The sequence below is a fragment of the Equus przewalskii genome, chromosome 17 (genome assembly GCF_037783145.1).
Source record: "Equus przewalskii isolate Varuska chromosome 17, EquPr2, whole genome shotgun sequence".
NCBI lineage: Eukaryota > Metazoa > Chordata > Mammalia > Perissodactyla > Equidae > Equus > Equus przewalskii.
Genome location: NC_091847.1, coordinates 52995632 through 53019926, shown reverse-complemented (window position 1 = coordinate 53019926; position 24295 = coordinate 52995632). Strand labels below are relative to the sequence as shown.

At 45.2% G+C, this 24295-nt stretch overlaps 1 protein-coding gene and 1 pseudogene across 1 annotated transcript; one reads left to right on the top strand and one right to left on the bottom strand.

Moving 5' to 3' along the window:
• The first annotated feature begins 51 nt into the window (after positions 1 to 51).
• On the top strand, positions 52 to 17181 carry CHRNA1 (cholinergic receptor nicotinic alpha 1 subunit). The gene is made up of 9 exons (XM_070581580.1): positions 52 to 232; positions 5777 to 5922; positions 6035 to 6079; positions 7154 to 7263; positions 9621 to 9816; positions 10311 to 10548; positions 12970 to 13193; positions 14562 to 14801; positions 15127 to 17181. Exons 1-9 carry the CDS (start codon positions 190 to 192, stop codon positions 15256 to 15258), a joined length of 1374 nt encoding a protein of 457 aa, XP_070437681.1. The 5' UTR covers positions 52 to 189; the 3' UTR covers positions 15259 to 17181.
• Positions 17182 to 18760: 1579 nt separating this feature from the next.
• LOC139076588 (NF-kappa-B inhibitor beta-like) lies at positions 18761 to 19610 on the bottom strand (annotated as a pseudogene).
• Between the last annotated feature and the right edge of the window lie 4685 nt (positions 19611 to 24295).

Sequence of the window (24295 nt, the reverse complement as noted above, 5' to 3'; positions counted from 1 at the left end):
CAGCAACTCCCTGGGCTCCAGGGCTCTGGGCAGCCCAGCTGTCACTGCCACAAACAGGTGGTGTAAAACAATAGCTCCGCTGAGCCGACTCACTTTCCAAACCCTCTAGCAGCTGAGTGTCCAGCCAGAGTGCCAGCGAGTAGCACGGGCCACCAGTCTGCCACCAGTCCACACCAGCGCCCACAGCCCATGGAGCCCTGGCCGCTCCTTCTGCTCCTTGGCCTCTGCTCAGGTAAGTGCCAGGGTTGGGGGGCTCTCCTTTGAGGCTGGAGCACTAGAAGCTCCCAAACCAGAGTCTTTCTTCTTTGATGGGAACACAGAATGGCAGGGCTTCCCCAGCCCGAGACTGCTCTGTCAGTTTCTCAGGAATGTTATCTTGATTGGATTTGTGGATAAAGATCTTTAGTTTATGTTATTTAATTAAAATAGGAGCTGCCTGGCCAAAAGCTGCAAAGTAGACATGCAAGTCTCTCCCTCCATCATTACCGGGTACCTGAGTCACCCCTTTGATCAGACTCAGCACCACTTCTGCCATCCTGGAGCTGCTTTCACATTTGAACAAATACAGAGACTTGGAGTGGCGTCTTATAATCGAAAACAATATGGTCAACAAGTCCTTCCATTGCTCTAGGAGAATTCTGATAGTGAAGAGGATTGATTGACAGCTACATGTGCTGGAGAGAGAAACCTATTCATAATTGTTACTAAACTCTTTCCATTAAAGATGAAATATTTTGTAATTTTTAAACATCTAAATTTAAACTAAAAGTCCATATGAATGCATTCCTGCCTACTTTTTTGTTTTAAAGGACATTACTATATGTAGCTTTGGGTTTGAATTGAAACCATAAAATCTTGCACAGCCCTTGACCTGCATTCAACTCTGGAATGTGTCATAACACAGCAGCTGAAACGCTAGCCTGAATCCCACACTTCCGGTGGAGAGAAACTGGAGCTATCTGCTGATTGCTTCATGTAAAAGTTTACTGGTGAGGTCATCCCAACTGAGAAACAATGCGGCTGACATTCTGTGATTTCCCTTCTCTAAAATTGCTCTGACAAACGCAGGCCTCCTAGGCAAAAGAACTTTATTATTAGTGTTTTTCAATAACAGAATTGAGAGAAAGAGCCTAAACTCAAATAGTTATATCCAGTAGGATTTGGACTTGATCCAACCAAAGCTGGCCAGGTGGTAGTGGTGGTGGGATGCGTGTGTTTGCAAACACAACACTCAATTAAAATTCTTAAGTGATATGCTTATGTATAAAAGTCCTTAAGAGATCTCCTAGGACACCAAAGACTTCCAAAAATGCATGTTTAGTTATTTTAAAAAGTAGGTGATATGTATTTAGCTCAAACCTAAAGTTTGCTGGTATCGATTCACATGGGTTGTTCATAGACATTTAGAACTAGATGAAGTAGTCCAACATCTTCCATTTTTTATTATAGGGAAACTGAGGCTGAAAATACAAGTTGACCTGCTCAATGTCACTTAATTTATAACTTTTGGAACATGATCAGTTGGAGACTCCATTTGTTATATGCACAGTCAGAAAACAGCCTGAAATTGCCAAAGGTACCAAAAGACACAGCACCAGGTTGAGATAAGAATTACCCAAGGTGACCAGTTAACAGTCAGAATTCCTTTTGCCCAACCCAGTGGACTGTTCCCCCACATAAAAATAGGGATTAAATTAGTGTGGTACAAAAATAACCCTTTGAGGGGCCAGCCAGGTGGCATAGTGGTTAAGTTCGCACGCCCTGCTTTGGTGGCCCAGGGTTCACTGGTTTGGATCCCAGGTGTGGAACCTACGCATTGCTTATCAAGCCATGCTGTGGCAGGCATGCCACATATAAAATGGAGGAAGATGGGCACAGACGGTAGCTCAGGGCCAGTGTTCCCCCAGCAAAAAGAGGAGGATTGGCGGTGGATGTTAGCTCGGGGCTAATTTTCCTCAAAAAAAGAGAACACTTCGAACTTGTGGCTGGGTTCCCCTTCTTAGAATCAGTCCTTTGTGGACAAAATCCTCATTCATATCAGGGACACTTTTTCCTGTCTTAGGTTAACACACAATGATTTCTGCTCTACTTATGTAGCGCCTTTCATTACAACCTCTTCTCTCTTGCGTCTCTAGAATCCCAAGCACTTCATTGCCACCTTTCTCACAGCATATTACTTTCTAACTTGTTCGTAGTTATTTACGTAAATGACAAATGTCAATCTCCATGTGGGTAGGAGGACAAGATTCGTGTCAGGTTCACCTTTGAACACCTCAAAGCTCTTAATGCTTTGCATACAGTAAATGCTCAACAAATATTTGATGAACGAATTAATGTTACCATCATCTAAATAAGGATTACCTATATGATTTCGCTGAAAAGGGAGACTTTGACATTATTTGTTTGTTTGTATGTTTATTAAGTTATATCCTGCCTTTTAAAGAAAGTGTTTGCTGTGACTCACTGAATCCATGAAGAACTGGTCCAACTCTCCAGACCATATTGGATTTGGGAACAGAATCATAGAATTCTGATTTCAAGATCTGTAAGTTTTCTAGCACTCTACCCAGCTTTAAGGAGGAGAATAGAAAAGAATACCGATGAAGCCAATCTAAGAAATGGAGATCTCCTCGGAAATTCCTTAGAGATTAATTACTGAAGGAACAAGGCCCCTTGTTATTGGCAAGGGAGGAAGAGGAGGAAGTGAATGTCATTGGAATGCTGGCCATTCCCTCCCCAGTCCTCCTCATCTCCCTAGTGGACCACAGGGTTGGCCTGCATAGTTTTCCTGCTGCATAATGCTGACCATCTGCTCTATCCATTGCTTTCTAGTATGTTCTTCCTGTCAAACTGGAATAAAGTCACTCAAAAATAAGCAGCCCAGGGCAATGCCAAAGCAATAGCTTCAAACTCAGTCGCCAAGGCACTCAGCGACCCATGCCTGTCCCCTGTCCCACCATGGGCCAGGTGGAGCCTGGGAAAGACAAGGCGTGCAGACAGAAGGATTGTTGTGTCCCGGGGACTCAATGGGCAACTGCAAAACTGCGACAACACACTCCCTTGAAAAGTCTTCAAATGCAGGTAGTTTCGGGGAGATGCCATGTAAAAGCGCTGTCTGGTTGGGCATCTTGGATGCTCTTGGACTCTTGTGGGTTCAGAAAGTTTGGGAAACTAGAAATGAAGGGGTAGGCTAGGTCAGGGGTTCCCTAGGTCAGGGGTTCCCTACATAGAGTCCAGGAAAGTCATAATGGGGATATTTATTCTCCCCTGAAAGCTTCAAAATCTGAAAGGCAATGATACACTTACCTTTAAGGAGGTGGTAAATGCACAGGGCCTAGCATCAGACTGCCTCCGTTTGCAACCCCACCCTAACTGGCTGGGAACCACAAACACATGGCTCAGCTGTCCCAACCGCAGTTCTCTCGCTTGTAAAGTAGGGCAAAGACATACCTGAGAGAATTGTTATAGGGATTCAAAAAGATAATACAAATCCAGGGCCTTGAATAAAGCTGTACAGACTAATGAAAACACACTTTTGAGGGATGAAAAGGTATCAACTCATTGCGTAACATGGGTTGTTTCAAGCTGATCCAAAGTCCTTGATGAGAAATAGTGGTTGAGAGCGTGGGCTCTGGGTTTGAATCCTGGCTTCACCATTTATGGACTCTGGGCAAGTCACTTAACCTCTCTGTCAAGTCAGCAAACCTCGATTTGCTCATCTGTGAAGTGAGGAGACCAGCAGTCCCCACTGCACCCAGTTGCGGAGATTGAAAGAGTTAGCATATGCAAAGCGCGTGGAAGAGTGTCTGGCACATCACAAGTTGAATATGTTAGTTATCATTTTCATTAATAAAAATAGGAAAGGTAATTTGGACTTAATAATTATTTTGTTGACAAACTCCTTCAAACTTAGGATCCAAGGAGAAAAACAATAAAGAAAAATAATAACCTGTCTTTGAGGCAATAGGTGAACGCTACTAGGAAAAAAAGGAAAACAGCGCGCATTCCATTTTTAAAGTTGTCTTGGCCCATGGAAAAGGGGTGGTGGTTTGAGCAATAACCTGCGGAAAGCAGAGATCTAGTTACACAAATCAGGGCAAATGGATCTTGTGTCTACTTCCTCTCCCAACCCCGAACAGGCAATCCCTAATCCACAGAAGGCTTGAGTTACAAAGATCCTTCATAAGGCACTTGTTGGAATTTGGAACACATTTTCTCACAGCAATAATGGCACCGCAGTCATGCAGTTTCCAGCACAGCCCGCAACACACTCATAAAATTAAGAGTGAGGGCAGGAGCGCAACGCAGAATGACAGAGCTCTAACCCAAGCTTTGCCCCAGCCACATGACCTTGGACAAGTGGTCCAGCCTCTCAGAATCTCAGGGAAGAACGTCTGCCTGCCTGCCTGCCTCACCAGATGCTGCTGAGGACCACATAACATTGGACATAAAAGGGCTGTGGGCTCCAAGAGTATTAGATGAATTGCTCTCCCTCCTGAAGGAAAACGCAGTAAAGATTCATTGGAATCACTCATGCTCCAAATAGGAGCCCCAAATCCAGGTCAGCAAAGCACACAGTTTTTGCTATATCTTTACAACTTAACTGGGACATGTACCCACCAGCAGCAATATTTTTTTTTAATTATGGTAAAATACACACTACATAAAATTTACCACAGTAGAATACATATTACATAAAATTACCGTTTTAAAGTGTGTCAGTCAGTGGCATTAAGTACATTCACAATGTTATGCAAACATCACCACTATCTAATTCCAGAACTTTTCATCATCCCCAAAGGAAACCCTGTACCCATTGGTAGTCATTCCCCATTCCCCTGTCCCCTCAGTCCCTGGTAATCACTAATCTCTTCTCTGTCTCTATGCATTTACCTATTCTGGATATTTCACATAAATGGAATCATATAATATATTGTCTTTTATATCTGGCTTCTTTCACTCAGCATAATGTTTTCAAGGTTCATCTATATTGTAGCATATAACAATACCTCATTCCTTTTCATGGCTGAATAATATTCTACTGCATGGATATGCTACCATTTGTTCATCCATTTATCTGTTGGTGGACATTTGGGTTGTTTTCATCACTTAGCTCTTGTATATAGTGTTGCTATGAACATTCATGTACAAGTTTTTGTGTGAACAATTCTTTGGGGATACACCCAGGGATGGAATTGCTAGGTCAAACGGTGACTCTGCATGTAACTTGTGCGAAGAACTGCCAAACTGTTTCCCACAGTAACTGCGCCATTTTACATTCTCACCAGCAGCACACGAGGCTTCCAGTTTCTCTGCAACCTCACCAATATTTGTCATTTTCAATTTTGTTAATTATGGCCGTCCTACTGGGTGTGAACCAGCATCAATTTTTGGCTATTTATAGCATCATGAGGTCTCAGGCCAGCAAATCCGAGATTCTTTTACGCCATGGCCAGACTCTGGAATACTAAGACTGGCTTTCGTGTGGACCTTTCTTCTTGTGTATGCTTGTTCCTAGCTCACTTGATTCAGCCGGAGGAATGTCATCTGTCCAAAGCACAAGTGTCATGATAATCTGGCACACCCCACTGGGAAGGGACCACACCAGCAGCTGCACTTGGAAAGGAGCTTAAGGCAATCAGAGCTGCATCCAGGACCCTTCAACAAGGGGGCCTGCGTGCCTTCCATTAGCTGGTCACGCCTCAGTTACTCATGTTAGTGTATGTGGAGGGTGGGGAGCAGAGTCTGACAATGTGTGTGTCATTTGCTGTCTCAGCTGGCCTCGTCCTGGGCTCCGAACATGAGACCCGTCTGGTGGCAAAGCTATTTGAAAACTATAACAGTGTGGTGCGGCCAGTGGAAGACCACCGCAAGGTGGTAGAGGTCACCGTGGGCCTGCAGCTGATACAGCTCATCAACGTGGTGAGACAAGAGCGCTCCGGGCTCCCCGCAGCACCCACACCTCTCACCCTGGAGCATCCTCCCCTCGGCTCCCCCCTCCAATCCCTAAAGATGGGGCCTTGTCTTTTTGCAGGATGAAGTAAATCAGATCGTGACAACCAATGTTCGACTGAAACAGGTAATTCAGCTAGATGTTGCAATTATGTTGTTTTTATTCACTCTGAAATTTAACCTGGGCCCAGAGGAAATCAATTTGGGTAACAAGGATATGTACAAAAATGTTAAAGGCATATATTTGGAGGTAGTGGGGTTATGGATCATGTTCTGGTGTTTATTTTTTACATTGTGCGTTTTCCTGTGTTAATTAGTTTGCTAGGGCTGCCGTAACAAAGCCACAAACTGGGTGGCTTAAACAACAGGAATTTATTGTCTCACAGATCTTGAGGCCAAAAGTTCAAAATCAAGGTGTTGGCTGCACTGGTTCCTTCTGAGGGCTGAGAGGCGCAGTCTGCTCTGGGCCTCTCTTTTGCTCGTAGTCGGCCGTCTTCATGTTCACGTGGCATTCTTCCTGAATACGTACCTGTCTTCAAACAGTCCCCTTCTGATAAGGCCACCAGTCATATGGATTAGGGCCCACCTTAATGGCCTCATTTTAACTTAATTACCTCTGTAAAGACCCCGTCTCCAAAAAAGGTCAGTTCTGAGGGACTCGGGGTTGTGACTTCAACATACGGATTTGGGGGCAGATACAACTTAATCCATAGCATTGTGTTATCCAGATCTGCTGCATTGGGCATATATTACTTCTATAACGTAGGAAAAAATAGAATGCTTTTTAAAAATAATGTTGCCTGCTTGAGGAAATTGTTCACCATGGGTCATTCTCCTTTCCTTGGGGTGGGCAGCGTGGTGTGGTAGATATGCCGCCACCCATGGCATGACTTGGGAGTACCTTTGTTTTCTCATATGTAAAATGGGGTCAATAGTCACTCTTATCTCATAGGACTGTTTTGAGGACTAAACGATGAATATAGGTAAAGTGCTTAGCACAGTGTCTGCATGTGGTCAGTGCTACATACATGTTCACTGTGACTGTTTACTCAAGTGAAACCTGAATTCTGAATCGAACCTTTTTTTCTGGAGCACAATTTCTGTCCATATCTGAATAACCATAACCATCAGAGCTCTTGATAACCTTAGATTTTCTTTAATGTTTTTAGCTTTTTAATTGGCTAAATGTCTTCATTTTTAGCAATGGGTGGATTACAACCTAAAATGGAATCCAGCCGACTATGGCGGCGTGAAAAAAATCCACATTCCCTCGGAAAAGATCTGGCGCCCAGACCTTGTTCTCTATAACAAGTAAGCAAAACAGACAGGATGGGGGACATCCCCAGGGCAGGTGGAGCCGAGCGCCCTAACGGAAGGGGCGCCACTCTCAGTATGCTTCTCACCACTGTTCACATTAAATAACCCTTAGCAGCCAGGAGCCAAGTTGACATGCTAGGGGTGCCATATGGTGTCTCATGTTATGAATAGAAACAATTATCAGAGCCAAATTGAATCAGGGCTGTGGGGTGGGGGACATTTAATCCCTGAGAGCTCCTGAAGGGTGTGTGGCAACCATCCAAGGAGCCCAAACTTCATATAATTGAGTTCTTTGGAATTAAATGTCCTTCTTACCAATAGATCTGAACCTCCCGGGGTTGTTATTCATCACATCTTCACAGCATCCCAAGACACTGAGCGCTGGTGATGGCCTGGATGCCTGTGTAGGCCGATCCACTGGGCTCTGTGACAGACTGCATGTGGTGAAGTTATAATGTGATTCAAGACACTCCGGTTTAATGACACGTTCATTATCATACGCCCTTCATTTGTCAGGGAATGTTCATTTCAAAGAGCATCCTTCCCAGGCAGGAGTGTTCGACATGCGCCTAGAGGATCTCCTGTCTGACATTATTCAGCGTGTGTCTGGGGCGAGCAGGCTGTGCATTCTAGCAGACTTTCCAGGAAAGGTGGCAAGGGCTAGTGAGTGGAAACCATGTCCTTCAAGGCCAACTCTCCCCAACTGCGATTTTCTACTATGTATTTTCCAATTATACCTGGGATTCTAGCTTGAGCCAAATTATCCACTCACTTGCCTAACCTTTTCAGACAAAAATACTGATAGAGCAGAGTGTCTGGTGTTAGTTTTCTCTTTCAGTAAGAATCTGAGGGATGCAATTAAAATCCTCTGGTCCTTTGGACAAGTCATTCAGGAACATCCTGCTGGGGAGAGGCCCCTGTTTTACCTGTTCATAGGGAGAAACTTAGATGATCCTATGGCCCTCTGCTTTTTGGGGCCTTTTCAGGAAGATCCAAAACTGCATAGATTTCTGGATAGAGCCCCACCTCCATCCCAAAGAAAAATCAATGAGAAAAAAATTTTCTCGATTCATGAGGTGAGGCACCAGCATATGCCATATGTCCCTGAAACCCCCCCCCCGAGGCAGACCCCACCCACCTGTTCGGCATCTATTCTAATGTCCTGCTCTTGGCCAAGGCCCTGGGACCAGGCTGTTTGTGGAACGAGTAGACTGCCCACTGAATAAGGCCTGCAGAAGTGGCTTATTGTTATTTTTTAACATCTACCATTTTTTTAAAGAGAAATTATTGCCAACATTTGAAAATCAGGAAATGTCACATTAAATCTGGATTTTTAGCCTCTCTAGAAAAATCCAACATTCAAAAATCTGGAAATTTTGGATTAAAAAATCTAGATTTCCAGCTTCTGAGGAAAAATCCAAATATCTGGCGACATTGGGCCTTCGCTCCCGCGCGGACACCACAGGCAGAGCTGAGTGCGCCTCCCTTGGAGGAGAAAGGGGCTGACCCTTTACCACAGTCTCAGCCCCACACTCCTTCCAGACTGCCTGGCCCTGGACGCGTCTGAGCTTGTGACCCCATCCCAGTGAGTTCTAAATAGTCCTCAAAAAGTTAGTAGAGGGGGCTGGCCCGGTGGTGCAGCAGTTAATTTCCCATGTTCCGCTTCTCAGTGGCCTGGGGTTCGCTGGTTCGGATCCCAGGTGCGGACATGGCACCACTTGTCAAAAGCCATGCTGTGGCAGGCGTCCCACATATAAAGTAGAGGAAGATGGGCATGGATGTTAGCTCAGGGCCAGTCTTCCTCAGCAAAAAGAGGAGGACTGCAGTAGTTAGCTCAGGGCTAATCTTCCTCAAAAAAAAAAAAAAAGTTAGTAGACCTCTTCCTTAACCTGCTTGTCACAGGGATGAGCCCCTAGAGGAATTTTTATTTAAAACCAGTTTTAAATAAAACTGGGTTTTTTCCCAGTTATCTTTCAAAGTATATCAGAAAAGAGATAGATGGAGATTGATATTGCAAATACTACTGAGGACTGGGAAGAAAAAATCTGGGATGCAGCGCATCAGTGGTACCTGTTGTTTCTTTAAAACCATAGATTCCCAACTTCTTCCCCAGATAATTTGATTCAACACTTAGACAGTGCTCAGGAATCTATATTTTAACAAGCACCCCAGTGATTCTTATTATTAGACAAATTTGGGAAACTGCCATAGATAAAAAGCGAGCTACCCAAAAGCAAGCTTCTATAATTAGCACCTGAATAATTAACAGCTGTCTCCTGTTAATATCCCCAAGCAGAACCGAAGGCTCATCCATCACTTGGAGCCATGTTCCTCTTTTATCCCAACTGTAGTGCAGACGGTGACTTTGCCATTGTGAAGTTCACGAAAGTGCTCCTGGACTACACCGGCCATATCACGTGGACACCTCCAGCCATCTTTAAAAGCTACTGTGAGATCATCGTCACCTACTTTCCCTTTGATGAACAGAACTGCAGCATGAAGCTGGGCACCTGGACCTATGATGGCTCTGTGGTGGCTATCAATCAGGTAGGTGGTGACCTTGTGTGAAGAGGTTGGATTCAGGAAAGGTGTGACTCAGGTCTCCGACTCTGTCCCTTGATAATCATAGGCTCTCGGCACCAGTTAGAACTCTGGGAATCATCTAGTTTGTTCTCAGTTGACTGGGAAGATTTTCAATGCCCTGCACATGAGAACTACCTGAGAGCCTAAATGAATTCCCTATGCCCAGGCTCTGTCCTAATAATCCTAATTTCATCAGTGTGGGGTGGGGCCAGGGTACTGATGTGTTTTAAAGCTCCCACATGACTTGAATGTGTAGTCAACATGGAGAACCCCAATAGTCCAAACCCCCTTATTTTATAGGAAAGGAACCCAAGACCCCAAAGTGGAAGTGACCCAGGCTCCCTCCTGGGTGTGTAACAGACAGCACTGGTATCAGTTGCCTTGTCATAGCTGATTACAAAACCCTGTCCCTCCTCATGGTGGCATGGCTGGGATTTCAGTTTCATTCCATCTTCCAGGAAAGCGACCAGCCTGACCTGAGCAACTTCATGGAGAGTGGGGAGTGGGTGATCAAGGAGTCCCGGGGCTGGAAGCACTGGGTGTTCTACGCCTGCTGCCCCTCCACGCCCTACCTGGACATCACCTACCACTTCGTCATGCAGCGCCTGCCCCTCTACTTCATCGTCAATGTCATCATTCCCTGCCTGCTCTTCTCCTTCTTAACCGGCCTGGTGTTCTACCTGCCCACAGACTCAGGTGGGTGCAGTTGCCATGGCTGCCGCTGCTGTTGACGCTGACAGATCTCATGCTGCTATTTTGGGGAAAGCCAGAAATAATCATGGGCTAATTAACAAATACAGGCAGACAGACCCAACTCATCAGCACCAGGAGGATGCTTTACTCAGTGGTCACGTGCAGTCACTGTGGGTGGAGCTCATAGCTGGAGCGGGCTACAGAGCAGGCTGAGAGTTGAAGGTACCCTGAAGACACACAGACATAGCTCAGTCTAGTTAAAGTGAATAACCATCAATCCCTATTTGCTGAATACCTACTGTGTGCCCAGAAATGGGCTGGGTAAGGCAAGGATCGCACACACTCCTCATGCCACTTCCCGGATGAAGTCACTTGCTGTATACTGACTAATCCAGCTCTTGCCTCTTGTGCTCACTGCTTGCCACTTGAAAATAGCTTTGGTATATCCGTTTTCCAGAGGGCAGCATCTTTATACACAAGACCATACTTCCCAAGTGGCAATTCTTTCTCACATATCAGCCTGGACAACTTACTTACCTCCTACTGAGTAATCACATCTGTGACATAGTTTCACGAAACACCAACAATCTATAGAAAAGGGGAAAAGAGTATGCCTGCCTGCAAGTCCCTGCTCATAAACGATGTATGACAGACACATAGGGAAAAAAGAAAGATGGTACAGACAGTCCTCAAACTTATGACAGGTAACACTTTATCAAAATAACAAAAAAAATCCACAAAAGTCTAAATCCAACTTTCCAACAAGAAAAAAAGATTATGCGTTCACTCATTCAACATGTATTTGTTGAACAACTGTGATGTGGCAGGGATACAGGAAAGAATAAGACAGAATTCACCCCACAGAATGTAAGTTCTAGTGATTGCACTCGTATTTAAACAGATATTTTTTCAACTTTCTAATCAAATGAAGCTTCTTAAAGTGAAGAGAGAAAACACTAGTCAGGGCAATATGGAAACTAATCAGAGTTGCTATAAATACTAAATGATGTACACTTGAAAACATCTAGAACAGTAAGCCTGCTGGATAAATGTTAGCTATTATTACCATTATTATTAAGAAATTTGATGTAACTTGATCAATATTTCATATTTATAATTGTCTTCTTTTTCACATTTGAAGACTTTCTTACCCACCAGGTAGAACTGACAATTTCTCGTCTGCATCCGCTTCGTATCCTGTATGTGCTCCTAGCATCTGGAAGGATCCAGAATGGGAAAAGCTCCACAGTAGAAAGCAGGGCAACACAAGGGTTTCCCAGGACACAAACAGCTAGACCAGCCCAAGGACAGTCCCCTCCAGAGGCTCTGCTGCATCTAGGTGGTCAGTGCCCACAGAGACATTCCTGGGCTGTTCAGCTCCCGACCTTCTTACTTGCCCTCCTTGCCTAACCAAGACTCCAGCAGAGAATGTTCACCCTGAAATTACAGGGCCTAGAGAAAAGGGTGGAGGTGGGGAAATCCCTGGTCCCTTACTATGAAAAACAAAACAAAACAAGAAAAAACAAATCATCCTCTTAGATGAAAGAGAGAAAGTCAGTGATGTGAAATCATCGATTTTGTCCTTTTCTTGGTCTTGGTCTTGCAGCTTGATCCCATAATGAGAAGCTTATGTGTCCCACAATGAGAAGTACCTCTAGGATGTCCATCCATCTGCTGGGTAATGAGTAGGCTGGGCTGCGGTTCAGTTTTGTGAGGTTCATGACATTTTGCTGCAAACAGAAAAACTGCTGCCAAGGGTCTAGCTTGCTGCCCAGCTTGGCATAAGTTGGTTCCTTGAGTTCCACCAAGAAACAAAGTTGTGGGGCACCAGATGAAAGAGCCGTTTCCTGCTTGGCAGCCTCTAACTGAATTGTCCGCCACTTGCCATTGTCAGCAGAGTTAAGGTGCCAAGGTCTCCTAGGAAATTCTACCAAAAATATTTCCCCAGAATGAAGCTTTGAGAACATTCTGGTCACACTCCTCCCACCCTTGGATTTTGGTGGTGTATTCATTTGCTGGGGCCGCCATAACAAAGTACCACAGACTGAGTGGCTTAAACGACAGGAATTTATTGTCTCAGTTCTGCAGGCTGGAGGTCTGAGAGCAAGGTGTCGGCAGGGTTGGTTTCCTCCAAGGCCTCTCTCCTTGGCTTGCAGATGGCGCTCTTCTCCCTGTGTCTTCACGTGGTCTTTCCTGTCTATGTATATCTGTGTCCTGATCTCCTCGTCTTATGAGGACACCAGTCATATTGGGTGAGGTCCCACTGCAAGAACTCATTTAATTTAATTACCTCTTTAAAGGCCTTATCTCCAAATACAGTCACTGAGGTGCAGAGACTGAGGACTCCAACGTACAGATTTGGTAGGGAGCAACAATTCAGCCCATAACAGGTGGGCTGTTGTGTTTCTTCTTCATCTTGTCCAGGAGAGAAGATGACTTTGAGCATCTCTGTCCTGCTGTCCTTAACCGTGTTCCTTCTGGTCATCGTGGAGTTGATCCCTTCCACCTCCAGTGCTGTGCCCTTGATTGGAAAATACATGCTGTTCACCATGGTGTTTGTCATCACCTCCATCATCATCACCGTCATCGTCATCAACACACACCACCGCTCCCCCAGCACCCATGTCATGCCCGAGTGGGTGCGGAAGGTGAGTGATTGTGGCCCCTGCAAACTTTGCACAGGGCGGCCATTCCCTTGGGTACATCTACTGGTCTCCCCTTCCACGTGGCCAGTGGGATTCTGGCTAACACTTGTGGGTACTTAGGAACCGAAAGTCCTTTCTGGGCTGTAGGGGATTTTTGCAAGGAACTTTCTTTGGCTCTTCCTAGGGATGAATAACTCATGTATCCTCCCCAGAGAGAGAAGAAAAACAGTAACAAAGTCCACTCCAAATTCAAGCTTAACGAATCTCCTTGGTTAGAGAAGATGAATAAATCACTGTCTTTTCATTTAAATGCTGTGAACTTCTTGAGATTTCTGCTTGTATGTCTTCTAATTTGTGAACAGGCTGCTTAGTTTTTGCTGGTAGAATCATCTGCTGAGAATAAAATAAGAGCTAGAGTTGGAGGGGGGCTTGATCAGAGATTGTCAAAACGTGAGTTTTTATGAGGAAGTTGGTCTCCAATATTTACATGACTGAAATTTAGAATGTGTTAACATTTCAAATATGCCAGTCTTTTTTTTTTTTTAATTAATGTTATGATAGATTACAACCTTGTGAGATTTCAGTTGTACATTTTTGTTAGTCATGTTGTGGGTACACCACTTCCCCCTCTGTGCCCTCCCCCCACCCCCCCTTTTCCCTGGTAACCACCCATCAGATCTCCATATCAATATACTAAATTCCACCTATGAGTGGAGTCATATAGAGTTCGTCTTTCTCTGACTGCAAATATGCCAGTCTTTTAATAAAATCTCACGGAGACACGAACTTCCAGGGTCTTTTGTGCAGAATGCAAAAGATTTTTCATGAACTGACAGAGAAACTACTGCTTGCAATGTATTCTTTTTGGAGGAGAAATAGTCCCTGTTTCTATAGAGACAAAGTGACTCCCGGCAATACCTATGTTGCATTTCTTCAGGAACAAGAAATGGAAGAAAACAGTCTAGCTGTTTTGTGGCCAGAACCTTGTCTATTTTTTAGCGGAGGGGTCCTTTCTTTAACCGTAAGATCACGAGAACACGTGGCCTTGAAAGCAGCCGATCCCTATAAGGGGTCCGGAAGCTTAAGCGTCATTGGTGTCTTGAGTCTGATAGCTGCGCAAGGCTCCCTCCAGTGGCGAACTGCTCACATTACAGAAGCATCGTCTAACCACAGTAGTCTGACAGGCCACAGGACATGCACAAAGGAATTTTTGAGAAAATCTAGTATAGTCCTTTTGTTTTAAGGACAAAGAGGCTGAGGCCCAGAGAAGCTGAATTACTCGCCTAAGGTCACATTGCTACTTCAAAGTCTGAGTTTGATGCTTGCCCTGCTGCCAGTGATTCTGATACATGGATATCTTTTTTATGTTAGGTTTTTATTGATACCATCCCAAATATCATGTTCTTCTCCACAATGAAAAGACCATCCAGAGAAAAACAAGACAGAAAGATTTTTACAGAAGACATTGATATTTCTGACATTTCTGGGAAGCCCGGGCCTCCACCCATGGGCTTCCACTCTCCCCTGATCAAACACCCCGAGGTGAAAAGTGCCATCGAGGGCGTCAAATACATCGCAGAGACCATGAAGTCAGACCAGGAGTCCAATAACGTAAGCTTTGTGGCTTGAAATCGCACCTCTGGGTTTAAATTATCAGATGCTCAAGCACAGACGGATGGGTTTGGCTTGACGAGTAGGTTGGTGTTTCAGAGAGAGCTACCGACCTAAGATGTACCTTGGTGACCGCCTCTGGGCCACCTTAGTAAGTCATCACATTGTGAATAGTCTATTCAAAAAATAAAGGTCATAATGCCAGCCAAGTTATGTTGGGGGCCTCAGGATCTGCAAATAGAATGGGCCATAGAAGGTGCAAAGCATCAACACTGTGAGTCTAATGACCACCTTCAGGAAATTCTAACACTTTCCTCTCTCCCAGGCGGCTGAGGAATGGAAGTATGTTGCAATGGTGATGGACCACATTCTCCTTGGAGTCTTCATGCTCGTCTGCATCATTGGAACCCTGGCTGTGTTTGCAGGTCGGCTCATTGAATTAAACCAGCAAGGATGAGCGGAGAGCTGAGCGGAGCCCAGTTCTGCCCCAGCACGAGGCAGAGCGGAGAAGGGCAGGGAAGACAGAAAGATCTGTCTCCTTGGATACAAGCTCACTTATCAAACACTTAATTTGCTGTATTTATGATTAATGATAATGATCGACATTTACAGACGGTTGTGGCCTCCAAGTGTTTTCACATTTTTTCTCCCTTCAGTCCTGCTCTGTCTGCCTGGAGAGCCAGGCTTTTTCAGTAAATGAAACAGAACTGCTACAAGAAGGTTCATTTCCAATGGCGTCTAGAGGAGTTTTGCCCAGAATAACTGAGGGTCTCTGTTGGCCTGGTTTTTAAATTTTTTATTTTTTTAAGCAAAGAGTGTATCCTTTGCTTAAAAGCCAGTTTTGTACCTATTAGGAAAGCCCCATCTACCAGTCCCAAAAAGATAAAGCATTTGATTTGCAGAGAAAGGACACAGTAGTTCAGAATGGCCACCAAAATGCAAACCGCATCAAAAACTCATGTTGTAAAGTAGATTTCTAGAACTGGGAGTTGAGGGAAGGGCTTCTGAGTCTAACACAGCACCTGAGTTTGATGCTCAGGGTTTGAGAGAAAACAGGTGAGTGGGAGGGCCAGGCACTGTGGGAATCACCTCACACATATGGTTTTATTTCACCTTCTTAACTGTCATAATGTCTCTGTCTTACAATGAGAAAACTGACCTCGAGGGAGGTCAAGTTTGTTTCCCAAACTAGTAAGTAGAACTGAGATTTGAATCCAGATTTTGAGAGTCCAACGCAGCTCCAGGCTGGGTCAGTTCATCTGCTCAGTTGGTCTCCTGGCCCCCCTGGCTCAAACTAGGCCTTTCTGTAACCTGCTCAGTGTTTTGAGAGCTTCAGTCTTGGGGTCAACCATCTTTCTGCCTTCCCAGTTAAACTCCCTGCTTTTTTCCCAAGTCCTTATCCCAATCATGTTTGGGATTCTAGTTCTATAAGTGAAATCAGAAATGTGTGCACATATTATCTCCATTTCTAAAATTCTGGACAAGTGAATAGGAGAGAAAATTATTTTTCTTCATAGCATCTTCCAGCCACTACATAGTTCACCTCAAAACTAGAAAATGTGCAGCCCTGGGCTCAGTAATGGCCTTGGGATCACCAGGACACATCTGAACCCATCAGTATCCGGGCAGAGCCATGAATTGCACTCCTGGGCAGCGTGTCTGAACCCAGGTGGTTTCAATCCACTTCTCCATGGGGTTCCCTATCACACCCCTGCGGCAGGACTGAGCACCATCATTTTAGAGTGAGCCAAAGGGAAAACAGTTTGGTGGTGTCTCAAAAAACTAAACATAGAATTATCACATGATCCAGCACTTCCACTCCTAAAGATATACCCCAAAGAATTGAAAGCAGGAACTTGAACAGATCCTTGTATGCCGATGTTCACTGCAGCATCATTTACAGCAGCCAAAAGGTGGAAACAAGCCAAGAGTCCGTCAAGGGAAAAGCAAAATGTGGTCTATACATACAATGGCATATTATTCAGCCTTAAAGAGGAATGAAATTCTGATGGCTGCTGCTTGAATACCTGTGGATCAATCTTGAAAACACGCTCAGTGAACTAAGCCAGATGTAAGAGGACAAAGATTGTATGGTTTCACTTTTACGAGGTACCTAGAATAGGCAAATTCATAGAGACAGAAAGTAGAATAGTGAGTACCAGGGTTTGGGGGAGGGGGGATTTCTTGCTTGATGTGCAGAGTTTCACTTGGGATGATGGACAAGTTCTGGAAATGCACAGTGGTGATGGTTGCACAACATTGTGAATGTACTTAATGCCACTAAACTGGACACTTAAAAATGGTTCAGATGGTAAATTTTATGTCATGTGTATTTTACCACAATTAACAATAAAGAAAAGAATGAAAACAGTGGCAAAAATGGTAAGTTTCGTGTTAAATACAGTTTACCACAATTAGAAGAAAAAGAAAGAATCTGTTGCTTGCCTAATCCGTCACAGTCTCCCAGGACAATTGATTCAGAAAAGGAACTTAAAAATTATTTCCATTCTCCTCATTTTAAGGATAGGCAAATTAAGGCTCAGAGAAGTGAGACAGCCCCCCCCCCCACCCCACCTCAGGTCACAGGCTAGTTGGTGACAAAACAGGTCTCCTAACGTTTACTTTTGTGTTATTTCCATTAGATTAAATAACCCATCTCTCCCCCCAAAAGCAAGGCCCTCCAACATGTTCCCCACTCACCCCCTGCTCCGGAAGCCAGTAGAGTTGGCCCTCTGTGGATACTGCAACATTACAGGATGTGGCTTCATCGGCCCCTAAACATGTGTTTCCTCAATCTGTCACCAAGTCAAAGATTTTCATCTTTGGAATCTCTTCCCTTAGTTAGGGCCTGGTCTCCAGAAGGCCACGGATGAAATGAGAGAGGAGGCACATCGTGCTGGGATCCATCTCCCCACCTAGAGGTGTTTGCTGAGGGCCCGGCCCTGGCCTGCCCTGTGTAGCCTCATTGATGTGCGTGTCTGGATAGCAGATGGCTTCTAGGGAAATAAGGAGCATCCTGGAACTGTAGTACAGACAGGTAAGTACTGACAGGGGTGGGATTAAAGAGTGAAAATAGAAACAAACTATTCACAGTTCAAATCTCTAAGTTTTCCCTTTTTTCCCCTGTGGTTGTTGGAACTGGGATTTTTTTTTTATTGGAAATTATATTAATTAAACAAATCAGATGGGATCATCAGGGAGAGATTTTGAGGCTGGGGTGGAAGCTAGCCAGTGTTGGCTCTGACTACTGTGGACCATCATATCCTTCTTGGGGGAGAGGGGCCAGGCAGAGCTCAGGCAGCTGCCTTCTTGCTCGCTGCCCGAGGTCTTCCACGCCCCCTAAGAACTGGGTCTTGCTTTGAAGCCTGAATTCCCCTGCTCCTAGTTCTTAAACCACACTCTTCAAGGTCATTTCTCCCACCATTGCTGTCGAGTCCCAGCTCTGCTCCAGGTCTCCAGCACCACAGCCACTCGAGGTCTCTCTCCTGCACCCCTTCCCTCTGCCTTTACCCCAGTTCCTCAACCCCTGCATTCAGCGTGGCCCCCTGCCTTGGGTCTCTGCTGCCTGCGTTCTCCAAGTTAACCTCTCTTCACCCCACCTAACATCTTTCCCACAGCTGCCAGTGTTCTAATCATGGCTGCCAAAGGTCATCTTCCCACAGCCTGAGTTCTCCAATTCTTCCTCCCCCAAATCACTCCCCTTCTGCCACCCACCCCTGCCTATGTCTACCATCGTGACTACCATGGTCTTTTCTCCACCTCTGCCCGACTTCTATCTCTGCCATTGCCTGAATTTCTTAACCGCCCCTGCCCGATTTCTTCCTGCCTCCCCTGCCTAGGTCTGTCCTGACTGCTGCCCGAGGTCACTTGCACTGCCGCCTGAGTTCTCCAATTGCGGCAGCCCGATGTCTGTCTCAATGCTCTGCCTAAATCTCTTCTCCCCTTTCCCACCTGCCGGTTTACCCCGACTCCCCAGCTGGGCCGCCCTGTCTTCCCTCCTGACTCACGCCCTCGTCCTCACTGTCGCTGTAGCTACTGCTGCTGCAGGAGCCAGGCTTGCTGTCCTCGCGCTGGCTCGGGGCTCCATGTGCGCAGAGGAGGTGGGCAAGGGTGGGGTTGGGCCGGAGCTCGGCGCTGCCCGAGTGGGGGGGGGGGGGTGGCGGCCATGTGCTTGGGGGCAGCAGGCCCTGAGCCACCCTCAGAATCTCCAGCACCTTGGCTCCTGGGGCCTCTACTGCCAAGTGCAGGGCTTCTCCAGCCGCAGGTGGGCTCTGGTTTGTTGAGGTCAGCTCGGGCCCCCCGCACAGCCAGGCCATCTCTGCATCTTGGAGAATGATGCCCGCATGGAGTGGAGGGTGGCCCTTGTAATTGCCAGCCTCCAGCTGCAGCTTCCAGCCTTCCTCCCTTTCCTCTTCCTTCTCCAAGCCGGTCCCGGAACAGGGCAAAAGGGTAGTCGGTGTTGGGGTTGTGGTTGGGCCCTGAGGCAGGTAGGTGTCGGGGGTGCCTTGGGCCACCAGGTAGGGACTGGAGCCGTGCACGCAGCAGTCCAGGCGCAGTGCTGTGTGGCCCAACCCTCTGCTGTGCGCAAACCCAGGTGCCTGGCGTATCACCTTCTGCTTTGCGGATGCCTCCCCAGGATGGCTGCCAGCGCCGGGCCAGGTCCTCAGTGCAGCCGCGAAGCCCAGCAGGAAATCCAGGACGGGCTGGTGCTGATGAATCTGCCGCACACGCGGCGCTGGTCCCCATCCTCAGGGACGCAGTCCAAGACAAGAGGCGCCCACACAGCTGGGGCCTGTGCCAGTCCTCCATGGCCCCGCCACCCCACACTCCCCCCATGGCTGCGGGCCCTAAGTCTTCTTTTGAATTAGTGGTCTCAGAGAGCAGGGGTCCCAGAGCAGTGAGGAGGAACACTGTCTCCGTTTCTAAAGGCCCCATTAAAAAACGGTCACAATCCAGGTGGCTAAAAACAACAGGAATTCATTCTCTCACAGTTCTGGAGGCCTGCCAAGGACTGAATCGTGTCCCCCCAAAATTCATATGTTGAAGCCCTAACACCCACCCCCCCCCCCCCGCCCTGCCCCACCCCATGTAGTGGTACATGAAGATGAGGCTTTGGGGAGGTTAGGTTTAGATGAAGCCCTGAGAGTGGGGTCCTCGTAATGGGATTGGTGCCCTTTTAAGGAGAGACACCAGAGAGTTTGCTCTCTCTCTCTCTCACCACATGAGGACAGAGAGAGAAAGTGGCAGTCTGCAAGCCAGGGAGAGGGCCCTCACCAAACCCTGCCCACGCTGGTACCCTGATCTTGGATTTCCAGCCTCCAGAACTGTGAGAATGTAAATGTCTGTTGTTTGAGCCCCCAAGTCTATGCTATCTTGTCACAGCAGCCAGGGCTCACTAAGAAAGGCCTGAAATCCAAAATCAAGGTGTTGACAGGTTGCCTTCCTCTGGAGGCGCTGAGTGAGAATCAGTGCCATAACTCCCAGGTTCTGGTGGCTGCTGGCAATCGTCTATCAGTAGCCATGCTGTGGCAGCAGCTCACACGCAAAAAAAGAGGAAGATTGGCAACAGATGTTAGCTCAGGGTGAATCTTCCTCAAGTGGGAAAAAAAAATCATAACTGGGAAAGGAGGGGAGTAAAAAGAAAAAGCCAGAAATGGTATTTGACTTCTTTCAACTCAGGTTCAGGACCCTTTCCACACTCTTCTGCAGTTGCTGTGACAAGCATGTGAAGAAATTAAACCCCATTGTGCATGGCTATTGAGAATATAAAATAGTGCAGCTGCTATGGAAAACAGTTTGGTGGTTCCCCAAAAAACTAAACAGAATTACCATGTGATCCAGCAATTCCACTTCCAGGTATATACCCAGAGGAATTTAAAGCAGGGCCTTGAACAGATACATCTACACCAAGGCTCAAGGCACCATTGCTCACAATAGTCAAAAGGTGGAAGCAACTCAAGTGTCCATCAGCAGATGAATGGATAAACAAAATGTGGTCTATACATACAATGGAATATTACTCAGCCTTGAAAAGGAATGAAATTCTGACACATGCTACAACATGGATGAAACTTGAAGACATTAGGCTAAGTGAAATAAGCCAGTCACAAAAGGACAAACACTATATGATTCCACTTATAGAAGATACCGAGAGTAGTTGAATTCACAGAGACAGAAAGTAGAATAGTGGTTACCACGGGCTGGGAGGAGGGGGAGTTATTGCTTAATGGCTACAGACTTTCACTTTAGGATGCTGGAAAAAAGTTCTGGAAATGGAGAGTGGTGATGGTTGCACAACCTTGTGAATGTACTTAACGTCACTGAATTACATAGTACTTAAAGATGGTTAAAATGATAAACTTTATGTTATGTATATTTTACCACAATAAAAAGTATTGTTTTTTTTAAATCACAAACTGCTCCTCTCTTATGCTTGAAAACATGCCCCGGGTGAGGACTGGATGAAAATGGGCCACTGGTAGAAAAACTAGTTTCTTCCTCCCGGGGATTAATCACCTCTCTCTCCACAGGCATCCTTACGGGCTCTAGAGCCCCCTTGAACCAAGCCCCAAGATCCTCAGAAAGTCAGCAAGGAACCGTAGAGCAGGGAAATTGTCCCTGTTCAAATTTAACCCAGTTTTGGGCAATCGGTCCATCCACCACCCAGGGCGCCTACAATGAGGGGAGAGCAGTGAGCAGAGTGAGGAGGGGTCTCTGTGTCCTTCCCAGCCCTGGGCACCTGCTCCACTAATCTTTCTTCCCCCTCTATCAGCCAGTGAAGGCCCTGCTAAGGTACCTTGTAGGAGTACTTTTTTTTTTTTTAACCAGAAAAATAAGCCTCTTAAAAAATCTTTACTTTTTGAAAATCAGTTTAACGTAGTGTTTTTAAGCCTATGTTTCTATTCTCCTTTCAATAGCCCTTTGCTGTGCACCCCTCACCACTTTATAGTATTTTCTAGTTCTGGTTTCAACTCCTAGCATGGAATCTTCCCAAAGGACAAAGATTGTATTTTATTTGTGTTTATGTTCTCAGGTATTAGTTAGGCAGGTGCTCAAAAAATGTGTTGAATACATTAAGAGATAAGTGAATGGATGGTCAAGCACCTAAATTGTTTTTCGATTCCCCTCATTCTCTAACTAACAAACTATCTTGGTGTAATTGGTCAACACAAATGCCTACGGCTTCAGCTGTGTCAGTGTGAATTTCTTGTACACCCACGTTTGTTGACATGATCACCATAAGGCTTTTCAACCCGAGAACATGCATAATTCTAGGAAAAGCGGTCTGTGAGCCCTTCTCACACGTCTCTAAAGATATCTACTCCCACTACGCTGACCTGCATCACTAAAACTTACCTGTCTATACAGGCCCCTCTCGAAGGCCTTTGCCTCCAGAAAAACTTCCCCACCGTTGGCTGCTCATGGTCTACACTCTTTGATTTTCCTTATCACATATATTGGGCCTGTGAAGTCTGCCTCACTAATTACTTTATGGATGTAAATCTTCCATCCTCAACAAGACTGTTGTTCTCTCTTGGAAGAAGGTAGTTGGGTTCCTGCTACCCACAGTTCCTATGGACCTTGGGCAACTTACTCAACTCTTCTGAGTCTCAGAATAAAGTGTGGATGGTGACATCTTCTCGGGGGTGCTGGGAAAAGGGGCCGACACCCTGCAGATGCTCCTTACAGAGTACTCTCCAGGGCCCAGATTATGTCCTAAACTGCTTTATATCTTCCACCAAACCCAGGAGAGGGTTGAGTACCTATGATGTGTCCACAAATATTTGTTGAATTGAATTTTTCTCCATCGTATTTTTTATTGAGATATATTCACATACCATAAAATTCACCAATTGAAAGGATACAATTCAGTGGTTTTTAGAATATTCACAAGGCTATGCAACCATCACCACTATGTAATTCCAAAACATTTTTGTCACCCCATCTCCATTACATTTTTTTAAAAGCTTTATTTGGCTTTTAATGAATCAAAGTACACTTTGACTACATCTCACTAAATATAATGATTCTACTTTATCATCACTAATAGTATTTACTATGTGTTGGACACTCTTTGAGTAATTTATAAATAATAAACCCTGTGTGGTAAGTTTCATCAGCATCATCATGAGCCCACGTAACTGATGAAGAAACTGAGACGTGGAGAGGTCAGGAATCTTGCCCAAGACCACACAGCTAGAAGCAGCAGAGCTGGGATGTGAATCCAAGATGTCTGAGTCCATTCTCCTCACCACTCCTGCTACCTCTTGACTAGAGCATTAAGATTTAACAACCAACTAACCAGAAACAAGCAAAAAACACAACCCTTCAGCATTAAGAGCCCATTTCTTCCTCCTTTATTTATTTATCAGCCACCCTTGGCTGTGATTTTTTTCTAAACACAAATGAATTGTCCACTGCTGGCCCTGGGTTAGGCTGTGTAGGTGACAAAAATCAGGAAGCTTGGTCCTTGCCCTCCAGAAGCGAATAAAAGAGTATAGGTAGAAGGTGACCCACAAACACAGACGTGGGAGAGTCTGGCCACTGGTGATGGCAGAAAGCTCGCCACATTGTTCCAAAAATATCATAAATAATGAAATACTTCTGGGAAGACCAAAGGGATTGTTTTCTTTCTCTAAGACAAAATTCAGATTTCTTAACATAGGTTGAATTTGGTTATGAATTGGACAAGTATTCTCTCACTTTGAGCTCTTTCTTTTCTTCATTTCATTCTCTATTTACCTTAATAGTACTGCCTCCCACATTTAAATTATCTATACACTGTCATTTATAGGGGGCCTATCTGTAGATGATAACACACACTTTGACAGAAATGATCTCTCTGAAAAATAGTGTGTACACTCGATGTTGGTAATTCAAGTGTTTTTTTTCTGATTATGCAGGTACTAGGGAGCTTGCTTTGGGAAAAATTCTGTAGAGAAACCTTTAGTAAGACAAAAAATCCTATAAAATTGTATAATTACTTGCTAATTTTCCCCCTAAGCTCTAATTACCATAAAGATCAGATGTTCTTATTCAAGACACACCTTAATTTTAGCTATTTCATAATCTATTCTGCGCAGCTGTTCGCAAAAGAAATAGTGTGTCCTAAGTTTGAAGGCCTGGGCTCAGTCAACATCTCAGCTAGATTTTGACCCTCAGGAAAATTCGGGCTCTTAGAGATGCCTATTATCTCAGATTTGTTGCACACATATGAGGCCCCGAGGCATTTTTACAAGTAGATCTTCCATTACTGGGAAACCCAGGGTTTATTTAGGTCTCTGAAGACCAGCCTGGTCTAGGATATCTGTTTATAAATCATTTTAAATGTTACCTTTTTTTTCCCCCTACTAATCATGTATTTTAGGAGGAATATCTTTTAGAAAATAACATATCACCAATAACAATTTTATTGTATTGTAATATTTTTGGTTGGTGGGCTATTTTTTGGGAGGGTGGTTAAATGGCACAGTATACTACACTGTAATTTGAGA

What these genes read in the sequence shown, in the direction of transcription:
- CHRNA1 (XM_070581580.1), top strand. Translation starts at nt 190, where the DNA reads ATGGAGCCCTGGCCGCTCCTTCTGCTCCTTGGCCTCTGCTCAG. An exon ending in CCAATGTTCGACTGAAACAG is followed by an intron (nt 6,080 to 7,153) that starts GTAATTCAGCTA and finishes CTTCATTTTTAG; the next exon opens with CAATGGGTGGATTACAACCT. An exon ending in CTGTGGTGGCTATCAATCAG is followed by an intron (nt 9,817 to 10,310) that starts GTAGGTGGTGAC and finishes TCCATCTTCCAG; the next exon opens with GAAAGCGACCAGCCTGACCT.